Source organism: Aaosphaeria arxii (assembly GCF_010015735.1).
Source record: "Aaosphaeria arxii CBS 175.79 unplaced genomic scaffold BU24scaffold_1, whole genome shotgun sequence".
In the NCBI taxonomy this organism is placed as follows: domain Eukaryota; kingdom Fungi; phylum Ascomycota; class Dothideomycetes; order Pleosporales; genus Aaosphaeria; species Aaosphaeria arxii.
In genome coordinates, this window is record NW_022983474.1 from 70,310 (window position 1) to 89,193 (window position 18,884).

Sequence of the window (18,884 nt, forward strand, 5' to 3'; positions counted from 1 at the left end):
CCCCCGCCACCGAAAAGCCATTTCGCTGTGCCTATTTTACTCAGTAGTCTCCGAGACACGGATCCCATTCCTAGGCCAGTCAGCCTACACTGCATAAAGACATTGCGGAGGCAGAAGAGAGTAACTCACTCCAAGACTACCAACAGCCCAGAAGCTTGTCATCAAGTTTGTTCAGGTACAATCCTGCCAGTAACAATGCAAAGCGCTGGCCATCCCGCCTCGGTACTAGTCGAATCACCCACAAAGCCAATACAAATACTTGATCCACTACTAAAGTACGTCGATAACCTACTGATGCAAAATTTACAACTTCACGATAAGCCTTTCCTTGCCGAAGCATGTCCAGTGTGTAAATGCACGTCGGATTTCACCCACGATCACAGCACGTTCCTCCCACTATCACCTTGCGGCCACTGGATCCACTATAACTGTTTTGTCTGGCATTGTACGCGTCTCGACCCCTCGCGATCGCAATGTCCCGTTTGCTCGACTGGACTATACCACTGGGATGGGATTAATGCCCTTACTCTCGCAACCCGTACATCGATTGAGATGGAGATGGGTGCCTTATGCTTTCCCTACTACGACCAATATCTGAACCTCCCCATCTACAACGACCGAAATGAATATGAAGCAGACTGCACTGTGATCGAGGCCGAGATTCAAAGGGCATATGCAACATGGGTCTTCCGTAAACAACAACACAAAGTTTTCAATCTGCCTTCTTCGATGCCCAATGCCGTTCTTCCAGAAGAAATTATCGACCCAAGAGATGGTTCCCCGAACCTTATAGCTGTTCTGCACGCCGCATTACGATTCATTCGCGAGACAGGGCGCCCCAAATCGAAGTGGTTGAGTTGGGATACGTGTCTAGGGTACCTACTATTCACTACGTTAGTCTGTATCAAGTTGAAAAGGGTTATGAAAGAGACACACTTCCTGGTTGTGGACTCGCACGGGTGGGCGGACTTGGATCAGGAAATGAGGGCACTGCAGGCAAGGATATTAGCTGAGATTGCAGGTAAAAGTGTGGTAGTTCAGTCAGCGGTGGACGAAAGTGAACCAACCACCCATCAAAGTGTACAACAATGATCATTTCCCAGTATTATTCTACGTCAACGAATCAAACCAGGATGGCTGGATCATTAGTAATACCTCATAGGCCCAGAGACAACATAGGTTGCGATTTTACATTCGCGCAAAATTTAAAAAAACAACAGATCCACCCAGATCGTGTTTGGGTAGCATTGCAGGCATAAGTGAACTTCTCGTAGGTGTTCCTTTCTAAGTCACAGCAGGTATAGTTGAGTGTAGAAGAATAGGCAAGGCTACTCGGGAATCGCGTGTAGAAGGATAGATCGATCAGGGCAGTCGAGAGGGACCGAGGCATCGTCCACCTACTCTAGAGGCGAATTAACTGTGTCAGATATCTATGTTTTCTACCTATCCACCATTGCAGGTCGTGCCTGTGATTCTCCCTACTACAAATGAGTCAACACGTGATAGAAACTATCGATAGAATAATGCATCAAGCTCTGCGAGCCCAGGCATGAGTTGTTGTAAGTACAAACTAGTTCTGTAATTTTTTCGGCCTCGAGACCAATTCATCTCAGCATGCGTCGACCGAGTCTGTAACCATTGTTTATAGGTTCTAGCCCACCACTGTCTTGTTTTTTCAAGCACTCTTCATACATCATGGTGAGCATTGTGAATTCACAACATAGTATTCATAATAGATGTGGAGCTCGTGGACACCATTTGAGTACACAGAAATTGCACTGAGCTTTCCTAGGCACTCTATCACAACTATTAGGTCACTTGGAAGAGCCAAAACAAGTCTAGCGAACATATTCACGTTTCAAATGTCTGGTCTCAACCACACCTCACCTTTCAATGGTAGCTGTAGCAGCTGTGACGTCCCGCGTGGTGCCCAGCACTTTCTAATTCACCATGTGGTCTTCGCTGACCCATCGGTGGGCAACTCGGAATGCATGGTCTGCCGGGAACTGTATGGGTCGATCAATCTAGAAATGGAGATGATTGATCCTTGTTGCAAGGTCATCAACATTCCCTGTGGTCATTTCATAGGTCACTGTTGTTTGCTTCGCCTCATCTGACTCGCTGAGATGAAAGACACACTAAATTGCCCCATGTGCCGTACACCCTGGTGAAGCTTTGGCTCTGGTAGGCCAGAGGATCAATGGACATATCGGAAAGAAAGTATCGAACAGTTTATGGCTCTCACCTCCATCGATTATGCAACTGCGCGGTACTGGCTCTACAAACACCATCGTACTTTTCCTAAGCAAACAGCCGATTGATAGCTAATCTTCCAGGTCAATTGTTCCTGCTTGCTCACATCTGTCAAATGCTCCGCAATTGCACCGTTGTGTTCCATATAGTGGAGAGAATGCGAGAAGAGTACACGAGCGCCATCGATATGCGGTACTTAGAACCTTCCACGGAGTCATTCTACCTCCAGTAGACGCTTTCGATCTCCAAAATTGGGAACGTCTTGATCTTGCTGAATCGCTCTACAGAGCGGCGATTCCTTTCAAGGGAAAGCAATTGTACGACTCATTGAAGCGTTTTGTCACGCAAAATTCCCAACATCTTGGTGGGAACGACGCAAAAATGTGGATCATTACCGCCGTAGAAAACGATTGGTTTGCGAGACGAATGTCAGACGTCATCACCTTGATATGGTCAGGATTCTGCTCCTTATACTCTGGCCGCTTACTTCCGAATTGAGGAATGACCTGTTCCTCGGCGGTTCGCAAGTCCAGGATGCCTCTGATTAGGAGCATGCTAATATCTCTAGCCAACCTCTGTTCCGTTGAACTTGAATATGGCTAATATGTTTAAACCAAGTTCTGTTCGAATCAAAATATAAAACAGAGGTCGATGGTTCAATCCCATTGCTCCCCATTGCGAATGATCTTTCAAGTGTGCTCTGTACTTTGATTATACATCATCTACGAGGATCGACGATGACCACGTTGGTGATTCACTAGGGCTCTCGAGCAAAATCTTCTTTCTACGGTATCACAAAGACTCTTAGTCTTTCTTTCATGAATGCATTCCATCTCGTGCGAGTTTGTGTTGAGATGCGACGCCCAAATATGAATTGAACTACTGCAAATCGCATTTTCTGAGAATCTGGAAAGGCCATTAACAAGAGTCCTAAAAAGTAAACTTCTAGAAGATCAAAGCGACACGGCTCAATATAGATATGCTTGATAATTTCATTAGGATGGGAAATATCTGAGGAAAGGGTTCTGAACATGCCCCCAGCCAGTTGTCGCATGCAGACGACGATTAGATGCTTATGGCTGCGCTACAGGTACCATGTTCGATCGCAGACCTAGGCCAGTAACACTGCTGGCCAGAGGTGATTTCGGTGGACAAAGCTTGCATTCCGCAAATCAACGGTATCGCTGCCGGTCAGGCTGAACAATGGCCGTTAGGTAACGACGGTGTATACAACCTTCTCCTCCAACCTCCAACAGCCCCCGGGCGTCAGTTGTCTTGAATCCTCGCCAATCTAAGACACGTCAAATGGCAATATCGCTGCATATAGGGGAGTCTTATTAGCCGTGGTTGCCTTCACTGCGAGTTTACTACTGGGTATAACTCAGATCACAGGACAGAGAATTCGAAAGGCACATTGCATTGGTTTTGGTCACCTCCCACACTTGTTCCGGATTCAGATATCTTGTTAGACCATAAAGTAGAATCATTGTCATAGTATGGTTTACTATAATTTTGCCACTAGAAACAACCTGAGTACGGAGTATCGTTGGCATCGTCCTCGATCGCCTGTGTCACAATGATAGGACAGCTCTAACAGAGCCAAGGGTTGCACGCCCGTTGCACAGAGGAGCAGATCAAGCCGAAAGAGTAGTGGTGTTCTTATATGTCAATAGCTTGGAAATTGTGGCTTTAGTGATGATGAATCGAGACGCCAGGGTAATATCCCTTCTAGCAAGCTTGAGGTCTTATGTTTGGCGACACAGCGTGAAGAGACGAATGCTAGTAGACCGTTCTTCAAGACAATGCAGCCGTCACGCCAACTAGCCTTTCACACCGTCACTTTGAGCCTATTCATGTTCTCTCCAATGACATACACGAGTTCATGGAATCTCACGAGCAAATCAGTTGTTGGTAGGCCCAGCCCAGTTTACCACCGATCACATAGCAAACGGTCTTGTGCACTCCTTGTGCTACATAGGGTCCGTCTCAATTATTCCTTCTAGGAATGCAACGGTCGCCAAAACATGTTTCTCTCACGTTTCTCGTCCCGTTCTGGCAATCTTGACTTGATCCAGCAGTCACCGTGCTAGCCAATTTTGACCATGTTTCCCGATATAATCTACTGGCTTGCTTGATATCAGGGAATAGTTGTTGCAGGATAACAACGCAGACACGCTCAAATCTTCACATCGGAACATGGATTCATACGACTGTTTGATGTTACCATTCGATCGTCAGTCTGCTAGTAACGATCAATAGCCCACTAGACAATCTGGAACTTTGCCGTTACCAGTTCACGAAGCTGTCGCAACCAGTCTCTGCGAACATTGTCACACTATCCGCCACGCCACCTCAACGCTCTTGAACGATTCTTCGCTATGTTTCTAAATCAGCAAACGGCCGACATGCCAATATTTTCAGCCGCCACGCTGTGTCCATGGTAATTGCTGCAAGGCGAACCGACGTGAGGCGAGATGCGGCGCTCGTTACGGTATTGCGGCCACCTGCAAGGGCGATCGTGAACCACTGGAAGCCCTTTTGGCATAGTACCACGAGCAAACATACTTCCCAACCTCGTGGATAGTGCAAATGGTGTTCCCTTGAGAAGAATCGCGGCGGTGAACAACACGCAAGCTGACGGATCACAGAAAGGATCATTTGGAAGCTGAAAAGTATAAATCTCGAGGATATTGTATAATTGATCTCAGTTGTCTGAGTATTGAAATCTCATCAGACCTCTCATCTCTCTATTTTAGAGATCAATTGTCCACATTCATAAACACGGCCGTTCGCATCCTTCTGCCTTTTGGGGCTTGCGAATCAGAATGCAGTTCACACTACTTCTTTCGATCTTCTCCCTTGCCCTCTTTACTTCAGCGGCTCCGCAGCTTCGACCTGAACCACCATCACCAACCACCCTTACTTTCCACCCAGCTTCTACATCTATTCCCCTTTCTACATCTACCGCAGCGGCCAGTCCAGAACCTTTAGCGATTTTCACTGTGAGGGATTTCGTGGCCTTTGTTGCCGACAATGGCACCGCATCGACTGCAAATTACGTCAAGTTCTACTTCATTGATCCGCGACCCGACTTTACGCTAGCTCTGAACTGCCTTCTCAACGGCACTATCTACAAACCGCTCTTTTCTTCGTGCGAAGGAAGGGGCGCCAAATTCAGACTAAATGACGGGCAACTAGAGATCAAGAGAGACTGGCATGTCGTTGAGGATCGGTAGGTCTAGCTCCAGCCCCAATCGTCGTCGACAGCCGTTTACTAACATTGTCATAGGGCATGGATTATCGGCTTCGCCCCACAAGGCACGTACTGGAAAGAAGGAGAAGGTGGCAACGTGACCAAGGTTGAAGGTGGTAAATTGTACACCAGAACTGCTGAATGGCAATTTCCAATCAAGTCTGCAATTGCCAGTTGGGATCCATGAAAATTGCAACGTACGCTAGACGAGACTTGCACTGTTCCGGATAGTGGTAGATACGAGACTGTAAATTAACAAACAAAATAATCATAGACTGGCAGCGGCGGGGGATGGCGCGCTTAAGATGTATACACTGGGGGGAATACGAAAGGAAAGGCGGTCATTATGAGGAATTAATTGTCGAGTAGCCTCGAATATCATCTCTTAAAAAAACAGTGCCATAAAGTAAAGAACCTATACTCCAAGCAAGACCTTACAATGCCCACGGTTAGAAAAGGCCAGACGTGTAACACAAATGATACTAGCCTGCCACGTAGCAGTCTATATCTGTCGCAAACTACTGCTCTCGGATTGTGATGGCTGGGATGTTTCTGCTATTTTCTTCTCGGTACGTTGAGAATTGGCTATGATAAGCCTAGCAGTTGCAGCCTCCAGGTCCTTGGGTTTGATTGGCTTCCGGCCTGAGATTGACTCCCTGTCGTTGTTGACCGGGTCGCAAATTTCTTGGACCTGCCTGGTCGAGTGGCAACTTCTTTGCGATCGCGGTAAACAGGTCTCGCACATTTTCGCTGGTCTTTGCAGAGGTCTCGAAGAAAAGCAGTCCGGCTTCCCTGGCGTACTGTTCGGCGTCGGCGGTGGGAATTGCGCGCTTGTCGGGTGACTCGGTTACGAGATCGAGCTTGTTCCCGGCAAGGGCAATGATTATGTTCTCATTAGCTTGACGTTGAAGCTCCTTCACCCAGGCCTTTGCCTTATCCAGGGACGACTGTTCTTTAGATCAGTATACATCCACTCGCACTTCTCGGAAGTCGTGATACGCACGGCTTGAGTAATATCATAGACGACTACAGCGCAGTTTGCGTTTCTGTAGTACATTGGGGCCAGAGACTTGTAACGCTCCTGTCCTGCAGTATCCCAGATCTCGAATTTGACGGTCGTGGATTCATCGAGAGCGATGGTCTGGGTCAGGAAAGCGGCTCCGATGGTAGACTCCCGGTAGTCATCGAATTGGTCCTGCCGACAATATTAGCACACCAGTCCTGGAGTTAGAGTTGGAGTACCTCTCACTTTAACGAAACGGAGGACTAGGGACGACTGCATGCGCGATTAGTTTATATATCTACGGCTGCCTTGGTCTTCGGACTCGCACCTTGCCAACAGCGGATTCTCCTAGAGTGGCATTAGCAACAGAACTGAAGTAGCATCTCGAGTACCGCCATCCTTACCGAGGAGAACTAATTTAAACTGTGCAAATCGAGATCCTCCAGGCCGACCGCCTTGTTGTACTCTTGCGGACATGATAACAACTGGATGCGGGTGACGCGGCCGCAGTTGAGGGGATGATCGGATGTGCTGAGGGGCTCACTGGAGAGCGAATCTTATGTTGATAGGAGGCTCGAGCCTTACAGCGTGATCTTCTTGAACAAGTGGATCGATCTGGGCGGAGTGGAAGGTGTTTAGGCAGGTCTACAGATACGGGTTGGATGGTTCAAAGGTAGAGCGTGACGATTCCAGGGGCTTGGCACTGGGCGCACGGACTCCCGTTTCGTCATGTCTTCCCGTCCGTTTGGGAGAAAACAGATTGCGACAACACTCGACGACTTTCATCGTTGGCCGATCCTCCGTTGCACTTTCGCTTCCATCTATCCGTCTTTGCGAGTACTTATATACGCCTGTAACACTAGCCTCATCGGAGGTCCTACATCCAAGATCCTCGATCAATCGTCTGGAGAATCCGTGACAATGGCTGCTGTGCTCCCATACCGTGATATCAACGTTCACTCGTCGCCGTCGCACTATGCTTTCTCTTCACCCTCATCCCCCTCCGCACCAACACTCGTAGTGGACCGCCCGTCCGGTGACATTCGCCTCCACGATGGGAAATTATTGGGCTCTAAAAGAGTCTCGAGCGTTGCTGGTATCTTGGGTATCATTAAGCTCCGCCTAGGTACAAGAGACAAACTTCAGACGGCTGGGACAGCACTGCTGACATGTTAGCAGATAAGTACATAATTGTTATAACCAAGGCACAGCCCATGGGTAGAATCAAAGGCCACATGATCTACAAAGTCATCACGACCGAATTCCTACCATTGCGAGAGCGCCCGCTGCACGATGCCGATGAAGATTCCTACCTTACACTGCTCAAGGGTCTACTGAAAACGTCACCTCTGTACTTCTCGTACTCTTTTGATATTACGAACAGCTTCCAGCGACAAGCACATCTTGATCCAGCGATTCCACTCTGGAAAAGGGCCGATGATCGGTTCTTCTGGAACCGTTTCATCCAAACAGATTTGATCGACTTTCGAGGTGGGCTAAGTGGTGGATATGGCAGGCATTCGAGTGGTCAGCAGCCCGAGGTAGATCCCTACATTCTGCCAGTCATGTTTGGAATGATGGAAATCAAGAATACGTCAATAAAAGGAAACCCCCTCACGTTCATTCTCATCACAAGGAGGTCTCGATTGAAAGCAGGCACACGATACTTCTCCCGCGGTATTGATGAGAACGGGAATGTGTCAAACTTCAACGAGACTGAGCAGACGATTATTCTGAACGACCATGCCTCCGGCGTGACGGGCGGTTTCGCAGGTGGACAACAGAATGGATCTGTGGGAGGGAATGCAGGCAAGGAGGTCCAAGTGCTTGCCTATGTGCAAACAAGAGGAAGCGTGCCTGTCTACTGGGCGGAAATCAACACTTTGAAATATACACCAAAATTGCAGATAAGGGGCATAGAGAGTGCCGTGACGCCAGCTAAGAAGCATTTCGCTGAGCAGATCCGACTTTACGGAGACAATTGGCTAGTCAACCTTGTCAATCAGAAAGGTCGAGAGCAACGAGTCAAGGAGGCGTATGAACAGATGGTCAAGGTACTGGTATCTTCGCCAGCAGAGAACGCTCAAGGTGACAATGTCACCTCGGAGAAATTCCACATAATTGAGCCCGAACAAGCACAGACGTCTTACGATCGCATTCACTATGTATACTTCGACTTCCACAGCGAAACAAAGGGGCTGCGGTGGGACCGAGCAAAACTTCTATTGAATCAGTTGGAGGAACCAATCCGCCAGCATGGGTACTTCCGAGGTGTGGACATGCCAGGGGATACAGGACGTGTGGAGGTCAGGAAGCACCAGACAGCCGTCGTGCGAACTAATTGCATGGATTGCCTAGATCGTACAAATGTCGTTCAGAGCATGCTTGGTCGTTTTATTCTTTCTCGCATGTTGATCGACCTAGGACTCTTGCGCGAGGGCGAGAATGCATCCGATGACGAGGCTTTCGAATCTCTTTTCCGCAATGTTTGGGCAGACAACGCAGACGTTGTCTCACGTTCATACTCAGGGACGGGTGCTCTGAAGACTGACTTCACACGTACAGGCAATCGTACCAAGGCTGGTGCATTGCAAGATCTCAATAATTCGATCACACGCTACTTTCTTAACAACTTTATGGATGGTCCACGCCAAGACGCATTCGATCTATTCTTGGGCGCTTATCTTCCTGCCGGCTCCGGGATCGGAAGCCAATATCTCTTCGCAGATCGAAGGCCTATCTTCATTCAGTCTATTCCATATATCTTCGCTGCAAGTGTATTTCTCATCTTTGTGGGTAGCTTCACCCGCCGTGGAGAAGATGCTACCGTTTGGCCTTTCCGCCTCCTCATGTTCGTTTGTCTTGGTCTCGCAGCTGCCTGTGGCCACTTCATCGCTGCCAACGGCACTCTTTACGTAAGAAGCATATCCCCTTATCAATCTCCAGTCACTCTCGCTAACGAATCACAGGTGAACTGGCCCAGACTTAACCGCCTCCCATGGGCAATTGAATCAATGCAAGATGCCTTATCACATGTGCAACACAATCCTGTTGTCGGGTCACTTGTTGGTACAAAACATGAGCGTGGCAAGAGTGATGCAAGAGTGGCATACTTAGAGGAGGGCAAGAAGAGGATTGAGTAATTTTATTCCATTTAGACCTAGTCTAGTATTTAGCATGGCTAGCGATGTACGAGTAGACGCAGGTCACGTTGCTTGTGTTGCCGATAGCGAGAACATCTTGTAATGACGATATCTTTCTTAAGACATCAATTTAAGCCAATTTCTACATCAATAACCAAGTATGTACACCGTATGCCATTAGTTAATTCTTGGGAACGCCATACTCTATCTTCCCACCGAATTACATCTCGATTGCCACTTCTCTCTGAGAACACCTTTCCGACAGAAATCAAAACGCTCTCTTACAAGCGGCGTGGAATCCCGGTTGAAAAATCCAACCTCGTCAGTTCCTGAAGCAAGGAAGGTTATACACTTAGGGACGTTACAGCGGTTGTAGTACATGTACCTGGGTATCATCAAAACACCAAACAAAAGACAATTACTCTGCGGTCCAAGGAGAATGAACCCCCAACCAGATCTCAACCATGAAAAGCTTTGGCCCATGTTGCTTCGCTAGCATCGTATCGAAAAGACAATGTAATGAGTTGTTGTGAAGAGGGTGGTGGCACGCTAATTATGACATTAAGAAACAGAGATGAGAGGAAGGGGCAGGACCACGACATCGAACTCCTCATCCAGGCGCTCGCCTTCGTGGAGGACCTGGTTACCGTACGGTGCAACCGGGGGGATATCTTCTCCGTATTTGCCACCAACGAAATCCCACCCATCGCCCTCGAGCTTGCGTTTCAGGCGCTCGCGGTTAGACCTGACTGCCCTTTGGACGAGCGGGGTCAACTCCAAGGGCGTACGCTCAGATCTGCTGGACTCCTTTTGAGATGCTGTGAGGACATCGCAGGCATCCCCTTCCGTTTCCCATTCTTCGAAATCTGGCAATATCCATAGGTCTGATTCGGTGCTGTTGGTGCAGCTCTCGTTGAGGATAAGACATGTACTCTGATGGAGCTCGATACGATTTGTTTGCCGATGCTGGAAGGCCCCCGCTTTGCTGCCTAGTGAGGCAGACCAGGCTTTTCGTTGACACAGACTGGGTTGAAACTTGAGAAGGGTTCTTCTTCGTTCGCCGTCTGGGTGATTGCGAGATTCGTAGAGACGTCGTTTTTGGAGTGGTGGACCGCAGAGGTCTGAAGTTGATAAGGCTAGTGATGGGGAAAGATTATTGGGTTGCTGGTCTGCTGATACACTGGTCATGCTGAGTTGAGATATCGAGATTCCCGATATAGGCCGCGAAGGTCGTCAAAAGTAAGCCGCGGCTGCAAGAATGAACACAGATGAAGATACTGAGATTATCTTGAAAGATCTTCTTCAGAGAAAAGGCGGGTACGGAAACGAATAGTTGTATCCAAGACGCAGTACTAATGCAGGAAAGGGAGGGAGAGTGCTGGATCGTGAATTAGATATCGTTGAAGGTGGTGTTCACATGCTGGATATTGTTGCCTAGTGGACATGTACATTACTACATCCACACACGCGCGCACGAGTACCGAAGTAGAGTCATATGGAGATGACGTATGGCAGGATGGCGGAAGGGATGTGGCAACGGATGGTGTGGTGAACGTGGCTGTGTATGGTTTGTTCCACATCAAAACATCGTCTTGTGCTCGTCTTCCTGCAGCTGGCGAACGTCAGGCACAAGGAACTACTACCTATCACCCTAGGTACCTAGCCTATGTAGGTACATAGTTAGGAATTATGATCAAAGCTCCTTGATGGACCGCTATCGATGGATCTTGGGTGTCCGGTCCTTTACGTGGCATTCACCATGTTCAACACCGTGTACCGTAGATGACAATACGCGTAGGTACAGAGGGTTGGCACGTCGGGCTGGCCACCTGCTAGCTTCATTTGTCTTCGAAACCTACAGTATCTATTTGAGTACACTGGAGACAGTCTTGATTCCTCGCAACATAGCCTTGCGAATACACTGTCGTGGGCATGGAATACTAGGAGGGGGCCAACCCACTGTACCTAGGTACCTAGGTTTTTGGGTATACATACAAATCCTCGCGTGACCATATACAATGTGGCCTTGGCGCTACTGTATCTTAGAAGGCTTTGTATGGTGTATGTGTGATCAAGTTACCGAAGAAGTAATTATCTAGATATGATGGATCGATAGTTAAATGAGACTCTACATTTTGTCCCTGATCAACGCGCCGCCCTCAAATGGGTACCTAAACTTGGCGCTCTGGAGTCGTAGGTGAGCGATGGGAAGTGTAACGCCATCCGAACATCAAGTCAGCGAAATTAGATCTCAGTAGAAACCATCGTTCTGGCATCGCTGTTCAAGTTGATGTTTACCTACCTAACCTATGTCAAAGTCAAAGGTGTCGCTGCGAATGGACGAATGGACGAATGAACATCCGATCTGCGCCGAAGCTGATAACCACCACACCATTGAGTTGTTGGTCCGTGCACACTGACGATGCAAGCCTTCATGAAGCTGTCCGACGACATATCAACAACCGTTCATCCCCATCCGCAATTGCCATCGTTCATATCCGGGGTCCGCTCATCATGTTGCGCGCCTCTATTTTGAGGGCCCGGCCAGCGCTGCGGTCAATTGCGCCTGCCGCTCGTCCGCAATGGCGCGTTGCTCAACGCTTCTACGCCGATGAGAAAAAACCTGGCGAGACCGCCATCCCTAACCCTGCGCCAACAGTCCCTCCATCAAACCCAACTGTATCTGATGGCATCTCCAAGTCGTCTACTGTCCAGACAACCTCTTCCTCCCGTACCGCTCCGGTCGAGCAACCCGCGACTACTCCCCCGACTGGTCCTGGATCTGCCAGCGTAGCCCCCGACCCAGTTCAGGCCCCGAAGCCGAAGAAGAAGCGACGTATCCGCCGATTCTTATTCCAATTGATTCTTCTGTCGACCCTTGGTTATGCCGGAGGAGTCTACTATTCACTGGTGTCTGATAACTTCCACGACTTCTTCACCGAATTTGTTCCTTTTGGCGAGGATGCGGTTGGCTATTTCGAGGAGCGTGAATTTAGGAAACGCTTCCCTGGGCGGGCTGGACAGCCTCGACTACATCCCCAGGTGTCAGGCGAAAACAAAGTTACAATTCCTGGCAAGTCCGGACTCTCGTCGAGACCAGCGGAGGCAAGCGGTAGCGATCTCGCTGGTAAGGGTCCCCACGTTAGCGCAGTCAAGGAAAGCAAACCAGTAGACCCACAAACGAGCGCTGCTGGTTCTGCTTCTAAGGGTGCTCAAGAGAGCAAGAAGGAGGCGGGACATAAGGAGAAACCTACCGAATCATCCTCGCATGATTTGCTCCCCAAGGGTTCCTCAAAGGCAAAGGCCGAGTCTAAGGCTGCGACTACCCCTACCGCTACGGCTTCGACCCCTATCACCCAGCTTGATCATCTTAGCGTTCCCTCTGCCAGCGAGCCCGTTGTTCAAGACGTCGTTAAGATTGTAAACGACATCATTACCGCCATCAATGCTGACGAATCCCACGGAAACAAGTACGATTCCGCTCTAAACAAGGCCAAGTCTGAGCTGTCCAAGGTGGTCGCAGACATCAATTTGCTCAAGGAAAGTACTCAAAAGTCAGCGGAGGAACAGATCAAGGCTGCGCATAGCGAATTCGACTCAGCGGCGAAGGAACTCGTGCGCCGTTTGGATGTGCAAATGCACGACCAGGAGACCCATTGGAAGGAGGAGTACGAGAACGAACGTGAGCGCCTATCAGCAACTTACAAGGAGAAGCTTCAATCCGAGCTCGACGCTGCCCATAATGTTTACGAGCAACGCTTGAAGAATGAACTTATTGAGCAGAGCATCGCCCTCCAGAAGGCCTTCTCCGCCTCTGTTCGAAAACAAGTCGAGCAAGAGCGTGAAGGCCGTCTCGGCAGGTTAAACGAGCTTTCCTCTTCCGTTGCTGAGCTGGAGAAGCTCACTGCTGAGTGGAATTCGGTCATTGAGGCTAACCTCAAGACGCAACACATGGTCGTTGCGGTTGAGTCAGTCAAGGCCGCTCTCGAGAATCAAGTTGTCCCTAAGCCTTTCACTGGTGAGCTTGCTGCCTTGAAGGAGATTGCTGCCGACGATCCGGTTGTGAGCGCTGCTATCGCCAGCATCAACCCCGCCGCATACCAGCGTGGTATTCCCAATTCTGCACAGCTCATCGACCGTTTCCGACGTGTCGCTCACGAGGTTCGCAAGGCCGCTCTTCTACCGGAAGATGCAGGCGTCGCATCCCACATTGCTTCCCTCGCCATGTCCAAGGTTCTCTTCAAGAAGTCAGGCCTTGCCGTGGGCCAAGACGTTGAAGCCATCCTTGCCCGAACTGAAGTTTTGCTCGAGGAGGGCGACCTGGATGCCGCTGCCCGAGAGATCAATGGTCTCCAGGGTTGGGCTAAGGTTCTAAGTAAAGACTGGTTAAGTGATGCAAGGAGAGTGCTCGAGGTCCGACAAGCTTTGGACGTCATTGGCACAGAGGCTCGGTTACAGAGTTTATTGGTTGATTAGATTCTAGGACTAGACTCGGTGCATTCTCACAAGACTTTCGAACAGGCTTTTCTTTTGTGCCATATGTAGCTGTACGTGTAGCTTATAAAATGAGTTTTCTTTTCAACAGTCAAACATGTTCAAAGACACAGATGTTCAATAACGTGAGGAAAATGAACGCCGCCTCGAAGGAGTGAAAAATGCACGATAAGGGCCTTCAATGTGCGCAAAATCCACCAAAACACAATCCTGAGTCCTGATACTGCCTAGAAGTGAAGTGGCAGACATGTGTGTACATACCTACCTAGGTACGTGAATACACAAGGCCTAAACCGGTTACAACGACGTCTACCTCAGGCAATATCCCCAGCAGTCTTGGTTTACGGAATAGGCTTTCGGTACTACTATGCTTTGATGTTTCGTCGATTTCGTCAGCTTCGACCTGTACCTTTGTGACAATACGGATCTCATCGACATCTTGACCCTCGTAGCCCAGCACTTGCTTTAGAGAAAGCACACCGAGAGCAATCCTTTGGTTCCTATCGAAAACGGGCAATTCCGACAAGCGCTTGTGGGGGCTTTCCTCAGACAAGCTGTGAGTGTAGCCATGCGTACCGCGAGTGGTAAAGAATCTGGAATGTAAACTCGCAAGGAGGGGACGTGGTGTGGGTAAGCACGCTCCGATAATAGCGACGTTGATCTCGACGACTGAAAAGATAGCCGCACCTGTAATATCATATGGTGGATCTTCCGATGTAACTATGATCAGAAGCGAGTGGAGGTGCACGATGGAGATGGCACAAACGCTTGGAGGCCATAATCAGTCAGACCATTGTGTATTCTGGTTAACAGATTGAACTTACATTCCGCCGAAAGCGAAAATGCCCATGAGCAACCGCTTTTGCCTCCTCTGTAGTTGCGTCTGCTCACGACTGGCATTGGTACAATTACAATTATATGTCGGTTAAGATCCCGATGGTAGCATTCGCGAACCAAGACCAAAGCGAACTTGCAATCCGATTACAGCCACCGTCGCAGTGAGACAAAGCTTCCACGATGAATTAGCGGCGCTGACTTTCAAGTCTGCAATGCTAAAATATACTCAAGAGGTTACAAGACCTAAATCTCCCCACCCTTGTGAGCGAACAATTTGAAATCTAGTCCAGAGCCGGAGGCCGACAAATACTGAACCTAGGATGGAGAAAAGACTGATGACGATAGTCATCTGAAGGCCTCTCTGACTATCCATCATTTTGATGTAAATGAATTTCCTGTTTAGTAGGATGTGCTCAAACTATAATTCACTTGATGATGGTAATAGTGGCAGGTTGACGGACACTTTCTCATTACATCCAACAGCCTACTTCCATCATGGCAATATTTTGTCTCCGCTAACCATCTCCTCTCGTTCCTTCCCTTTGATACCTAAGCTATTTGTGAACTCAAATGCTTATTTGTTCATTCACGAAGGATCGTAACACAAATCCCGGGAGCGTGCTCGGCGGCGGAGCTGTGTGACAATTCCAGCAGATGACTTATAGTTTCCTTCGAATCGAGTCTGCCCTAAAACTGACAGAGAGCTTTTGGAATAGTATAAGGCAAGCTGGAGATTCACTATGTAGCAATCTTCTCTGCAGGGGCATGCTTAAATCACACGCGTAGCTGAGCACAGCCGAATTTCGATCGTCTCGTGCTCCATATGTCACCGATTTCGTGTGTATAGGACCTGAAGAATAGGGGAATTGACCTCTCAGCTCCCATTCACTATGTTGAATAGGGTGTGGTTGATGTTCTGAATTTGGATATTCCAAGGGCATATAGCTATGGGGGAGTATGGCATTCACACTGGTGATAGATATAGAGTGGGTCGCCGCGTCTTATCTATGCGGTGAATGCTAGTCTCAGTCGTTTCCACTTTACTTGAAGGATAATTGAGCCATGAATCAATGTTCTATCTAAACTAGTTGAGCGAGATTATGGAGATTATCTCTCCCTTGAATTCCTCGCGTGACGAACATCTGTGTGGGTTGACATGTACTCCTACCCGACAGGACCGCTCAACAAAACAATCTGCGAAGTTCGGAACATTTTAATAAATGGTGGCCTCATTGTAAATTGACATTGGTCTTTTACAGTATCGACCGAAGAGATATTCAATATTTTGAATAATTGCAATGGTGACTTATCTAAAAACAATGTAATATCGAGGCATTGTGAGAGCGAATTGAGGTGAGTTAAATAATCCTAAATATGCAAGAACACAGCTTTGAAAAGTACTACGAGCAAAAGATAGAGAATATTTGCTTGTAATTTACGGGAGGTGGAGATTTTTGTTGGGCTGCAGGTTAGCTTTGAAAATCGCGGGAATATACATTGAGTGAGTCGACGCCACTACCAAGACGCATTTTCGTGGGCCCTCAGGATTCCGAGAACTGCATGGGTCTTGAAAAGCCATTCAGATGTGATCTAAGCCATAATTGTAGCCTTGATTTCACGAAGTCTCCATCCTCCAACTTTGGCATCTAGGACATTGTGAAGTACACATGATTTCCGCCATGCTGGGATTCATCATGCAGGGAGGGCCGTCCCATGCTAGAAACAAAGTTGGGGACACAAACAATCAGAATACTGCCAGAAAAGGCACACTGCGCTCTCTCACCGTAATCAGCCTTTATAGGTGCACATGGATCTCTTTGAGGGAATCACGGGAAAAGTGTTAAGACACGTCTAACTGGGAGCTCCCTTGAATTTGCTACTCTCATATTTACATCACAGTTGTTTGACTATTGAATGCACTCTCTGCCAATCAGACTCTCGGAATTGCCTGCTAATACAGACTTTTGACGTTCGGGCCATTGAAGGTATTTCTCATAATTCACCTCAGGTACCATTAGAGGTTGCCACATCAGGATTTGGGTAGTACCAAGAAGCCACTGCAATGATGACATAAACGATCTGAATATGCAGTTAGCAAGCGATCAAATAGTCTATTTGATAGATGAAGACGTACGACCAACAAAGCTCCCTCAAGATAATTGCTTTCACCATCCCTGAGGAAATTTCCTACCACGACGATGGAGAGTACCAACAACACGATCATGAAAATCTCAAAGTTGAGATCCATATCCTTTCCCATGGCCCAACCTACTAGGACCACAAGTGGAGCGTTAAATAGGGCAGTTTGAATGCTAGGACCAATGCAGTGGAAAAGTGCGAAGTTCATTTGGCCGTCCCAGGCTTCGTCAACGGCAGTGAGATGTTCGGCTGCTTTCTCAACGAGAGGAAGAAGGATAAGGCCTAGGAACTGATCTGGAACACCGGACTCAACGACTTCCTCAATCTGCTCGACCAGAAATACAGCGAGGAGTGTGACAAGAGCTAAGGATAGTGTCAAGGCGGCGAGACATTCCGTGAAGGTAAATTTTGGTTTTGCGAGGTCATCGTGTCGATCGAGATCTGCATGTTCATCGGCTTCCAGTACGGAATCAAAGATAGAGTGTTGAGTGTGAGCATTGTAGTAAACAAAGCTAGATGAATTAGCTGTCAAAACTCGCGCCCGGTTGCTCTAAGCAGACGTACATAATGAAAGCAATGATGAGTAAGACGGATGTGATTTGACTAATCCTCAGAACATTTTGCTTTAGTATCTTCTCTGTGAACGTATGATGCCCAATTGCCACGGGAACTGCGGATCCTTTGAGAGCGGAGTAGTATGCGCTGGGAATGAGAAGTCCAAATCCCGCAACGCAGAGCAGCCCGCTGCCGACTTCGCTGATGGAAGCATGGAACTTTTGACTTTGCTGTCGCAAGCCACCGACAAAGAAACATGCGCCTAGGCAAAGAAGCAGATTGGTAAGAATGGAGCCCAGGATTGCGGCCTGGATAACGGGGATAAGGTTGCCGTGCTCAGAGCTTCCGTCACCGGACCTGTGCTTCGCGATCAAGATCACGAAGAGTATTATTTCGACGATACTTCCGAAAGCGGTCTCAATCAGAATTCCAGAGACTTTGGGCATCTTTCTTGCGAATTCCTGGCCTGCAAAACCAAGGAGATTCGCAACGGGAACCATCGCAATGTAGGAGAACGCAAAGATGGCCAGAGGCTTATTCGGTGTGATGAAGTGTAAAATGATAGCCACTGGCACGAAAGGCCATAGTAGATTGACATATTTTGCAACCTTACTTCCGCTTAGCCAGGAAACACGAAGGAAGTGCTTGATGCTGAAACCAGAGCGACCGCTCTCGCCATCAGGATGGATGTGCTGCGGAATTATCTGATGCAGCAATGGGGTAGATTCTGAAGGCATAACGGTGATGCCTGGTAATACCAGGGAGTAAATAGTAGCCTTGAGATAAATACAATTGGTTGAGATGAAGCAAAGGATAGTGGGTGAACTTAGATGTCGTGAAGCGTGCTGTGTGGTATGTCGCAGTTTGTTGTTGTTGTTGTTGGCGTGCGGGGGCTGGGGCTGAGCAATGACATCGGTCCGTCTTCATCTTTGGTCGAATGAGCTTGAATGGTTTACGCCTCCTCCGATCACCACGCTTAACCACAATCATAAATGGTCGTCGGACCTGAAGCAAACAATAATACAATAATAATTATCCTCCGCAATGAGTTCGGCTGTACTTTGTGCGACTGCAGACTCTAGAGTTTACCGGAGACTAACCCTCGTTGTGGCGATCTTTGCATTTATATCGTTCATGTGAGGCCACCGTTGACGTTATCGTACAGAGGGCTGGCACGTCAGGCTGGCCCCATGCTAGTATTTTATGC

General features: G+C 48.3%; 8 protein-coding genes across 8 annotated transcripts; 4 read left to right on the forward strand and 4 right to left on the reverse strand.

Annotated features, from left to right (window-relative positions):
* Positions 1-252: 252 nt before the first annotated feature.
* Positions 253-1,023, forward strand: BU24DRAFT_316530 (uncharacterized protein; the record flags this gene model as incomplete). The annotated part of the gene is made up of 2 exons (XM_033522882.1): positions 253-691; positions 755-1,023. Coding segments are annotated over 2 exons (708 nt in total), but the record flags the coding sequence as incomplete, so codon positions are not given.
* A 3,772-nt stretch (positions 1,024-4,795) lies between these two features.
* BU24DRAFT_416069 (uncharacterized protein) lies at positions 4,796-5,862 on the forward strand. The gene is made up of 2 exons (XM_033526358.1): positions 4,796-5,485; positions 5,543-5,862. The coding sequence occupies exons 1-2, from the start codon at positions 5,079-5,081 to the stop codon at positions 5,691-5,693; spliced, it is 558 nt and encodes a 185-aa protein (XP_033388701.1). The 5' UTR covers positions 4,796-5,078; the 3' UTR covers positions 5,694-5,862.
* Positions 5,863-6,102: 240 nt separating this feature from the next.
* Positions 6,103-6,986, reverse strand: BU24DRAFT_456447 (ras-domain-containing protein; the record flags this gene model as incomplete). Its single annotated transcript, XM_033531438.1, has 5 exons — positions 6,103-6,453; positions 6,510-6,701; positions 6,756-6,782; positions 6,838-6,857; positions 6,914-6,986. The coding sequence occupies 5 exons, from the start codon at positions 6,984-6,986 to the stop codon at positions 6,103-6,105; spliced, it is 663 nt and encodes a 220-aa protein (XP_033388702.1).
* A 294-nt stretch (positions 6,987-7,280) lies between these two features.
* On the forward strand, positions 7,281-9,798 carry BU24DRAFT_382221 (phosphoinositide phosphatase-like protein). Its single transcript, XM_033524760.1, has 3 exons — positions 7,281-7,635; positions 7,689-9,424; positions 9,479-9,798. The coding sequence occupies exons 1-3, from the start codon at positions 7,431-7,433 to the stop codon at positions 9,650-9,652; spliced, it is 2,115 nt and encodes a 704-aa protein (XP_033388703.1). The 5' UTR covers positions 7,281-7,430; the 3' UTR covers positions 9,653-9,798.
* A 106-nt stretch (positions 9,799-9,904) lies between these two features.
* Positions 9,905-11,099, reverse strand: BU24DRAFT_352 (uncharacterized protein). Its single transcript, XM_033523711.1, has 2 exons — positions 10,038-11,099; positions 9,905-9,981 (listed from the first exon to the last, which is right to left on the reverse strand). Exon 1 carries the CDS (start codon positions 10,838-10,840, stop codon positions 10,214-10,216), a length of 627 nt encoding a protein of 208 aa, XP_033388704.1. The 5' UTR covers positions 10,841-11,099; the 3' UTR covers positions 9,905-9,981; positions 10,038-10,213.
* A 1,022-nt stretch (positions 11,100-12,121) lies between these two features.
* Positions 12,122-14,240, forward strand: BU24DRAFT_416073 (uncharacterized protein). Its single transcript, XM_033526359.1, has one exon. It carries the CDS (start codon positions 12,167-12,169, stop codon positions 14,126-14,128), a length of 1,962 nt encoding a protein of 653 aa, XP_033388705.1. The 5' UTR covers positions 12,122-12,166; the 3' UTR covers positions 14,129-14,240.
* A 171-nt stretch (positions 14,241-14,411) lies between these two features.
* Positions 14,412-14,996, reverse strand: BU24DRAFT_456451 (uncharacterized protein; the record flags this gene model as incomplete). The annotated part of the gene is made up of 2 exons (XM_033531439.1): positions 14,412-14,913; positions 14,971-14,996. 2 exons carry the CDS (start codon positions 14,994-14,996, stop codon positions 14,412-14,414), a joined length of 528 nt encoding a protein of 175 aa, XP_033388706.1.
* A 1,831-nt stretch (positions 14,997-16,827) lies between these two features.
* On the reverse strand, positions 16,828-18,706 carry BU24DRAFT_360792 (vacuolar calcium ion transporter-like protein /H(+) exchanger). Its single transcript, XM_033524126.1, has 3 exons — positions 17,687-18,706; positions 17,118-17,634; positions 16,828-17,062 (listed from the first exon to the last, which is right to left on the reverse strand). The coding sequence occupies exons 1-3, from the start codon at positions 18,412-18,414 to the stop codon at positions 16,988-16,990; spliced, it is 1,320 nt and encodes a 439-aa protein (XP_033388707.1). The 5' UTR covers positions 18,415-18,706; the 3' UTR covers positions 16,828-16,987.
* Positions 18,707-18,884: the final 178 nt, after the last annotated feature.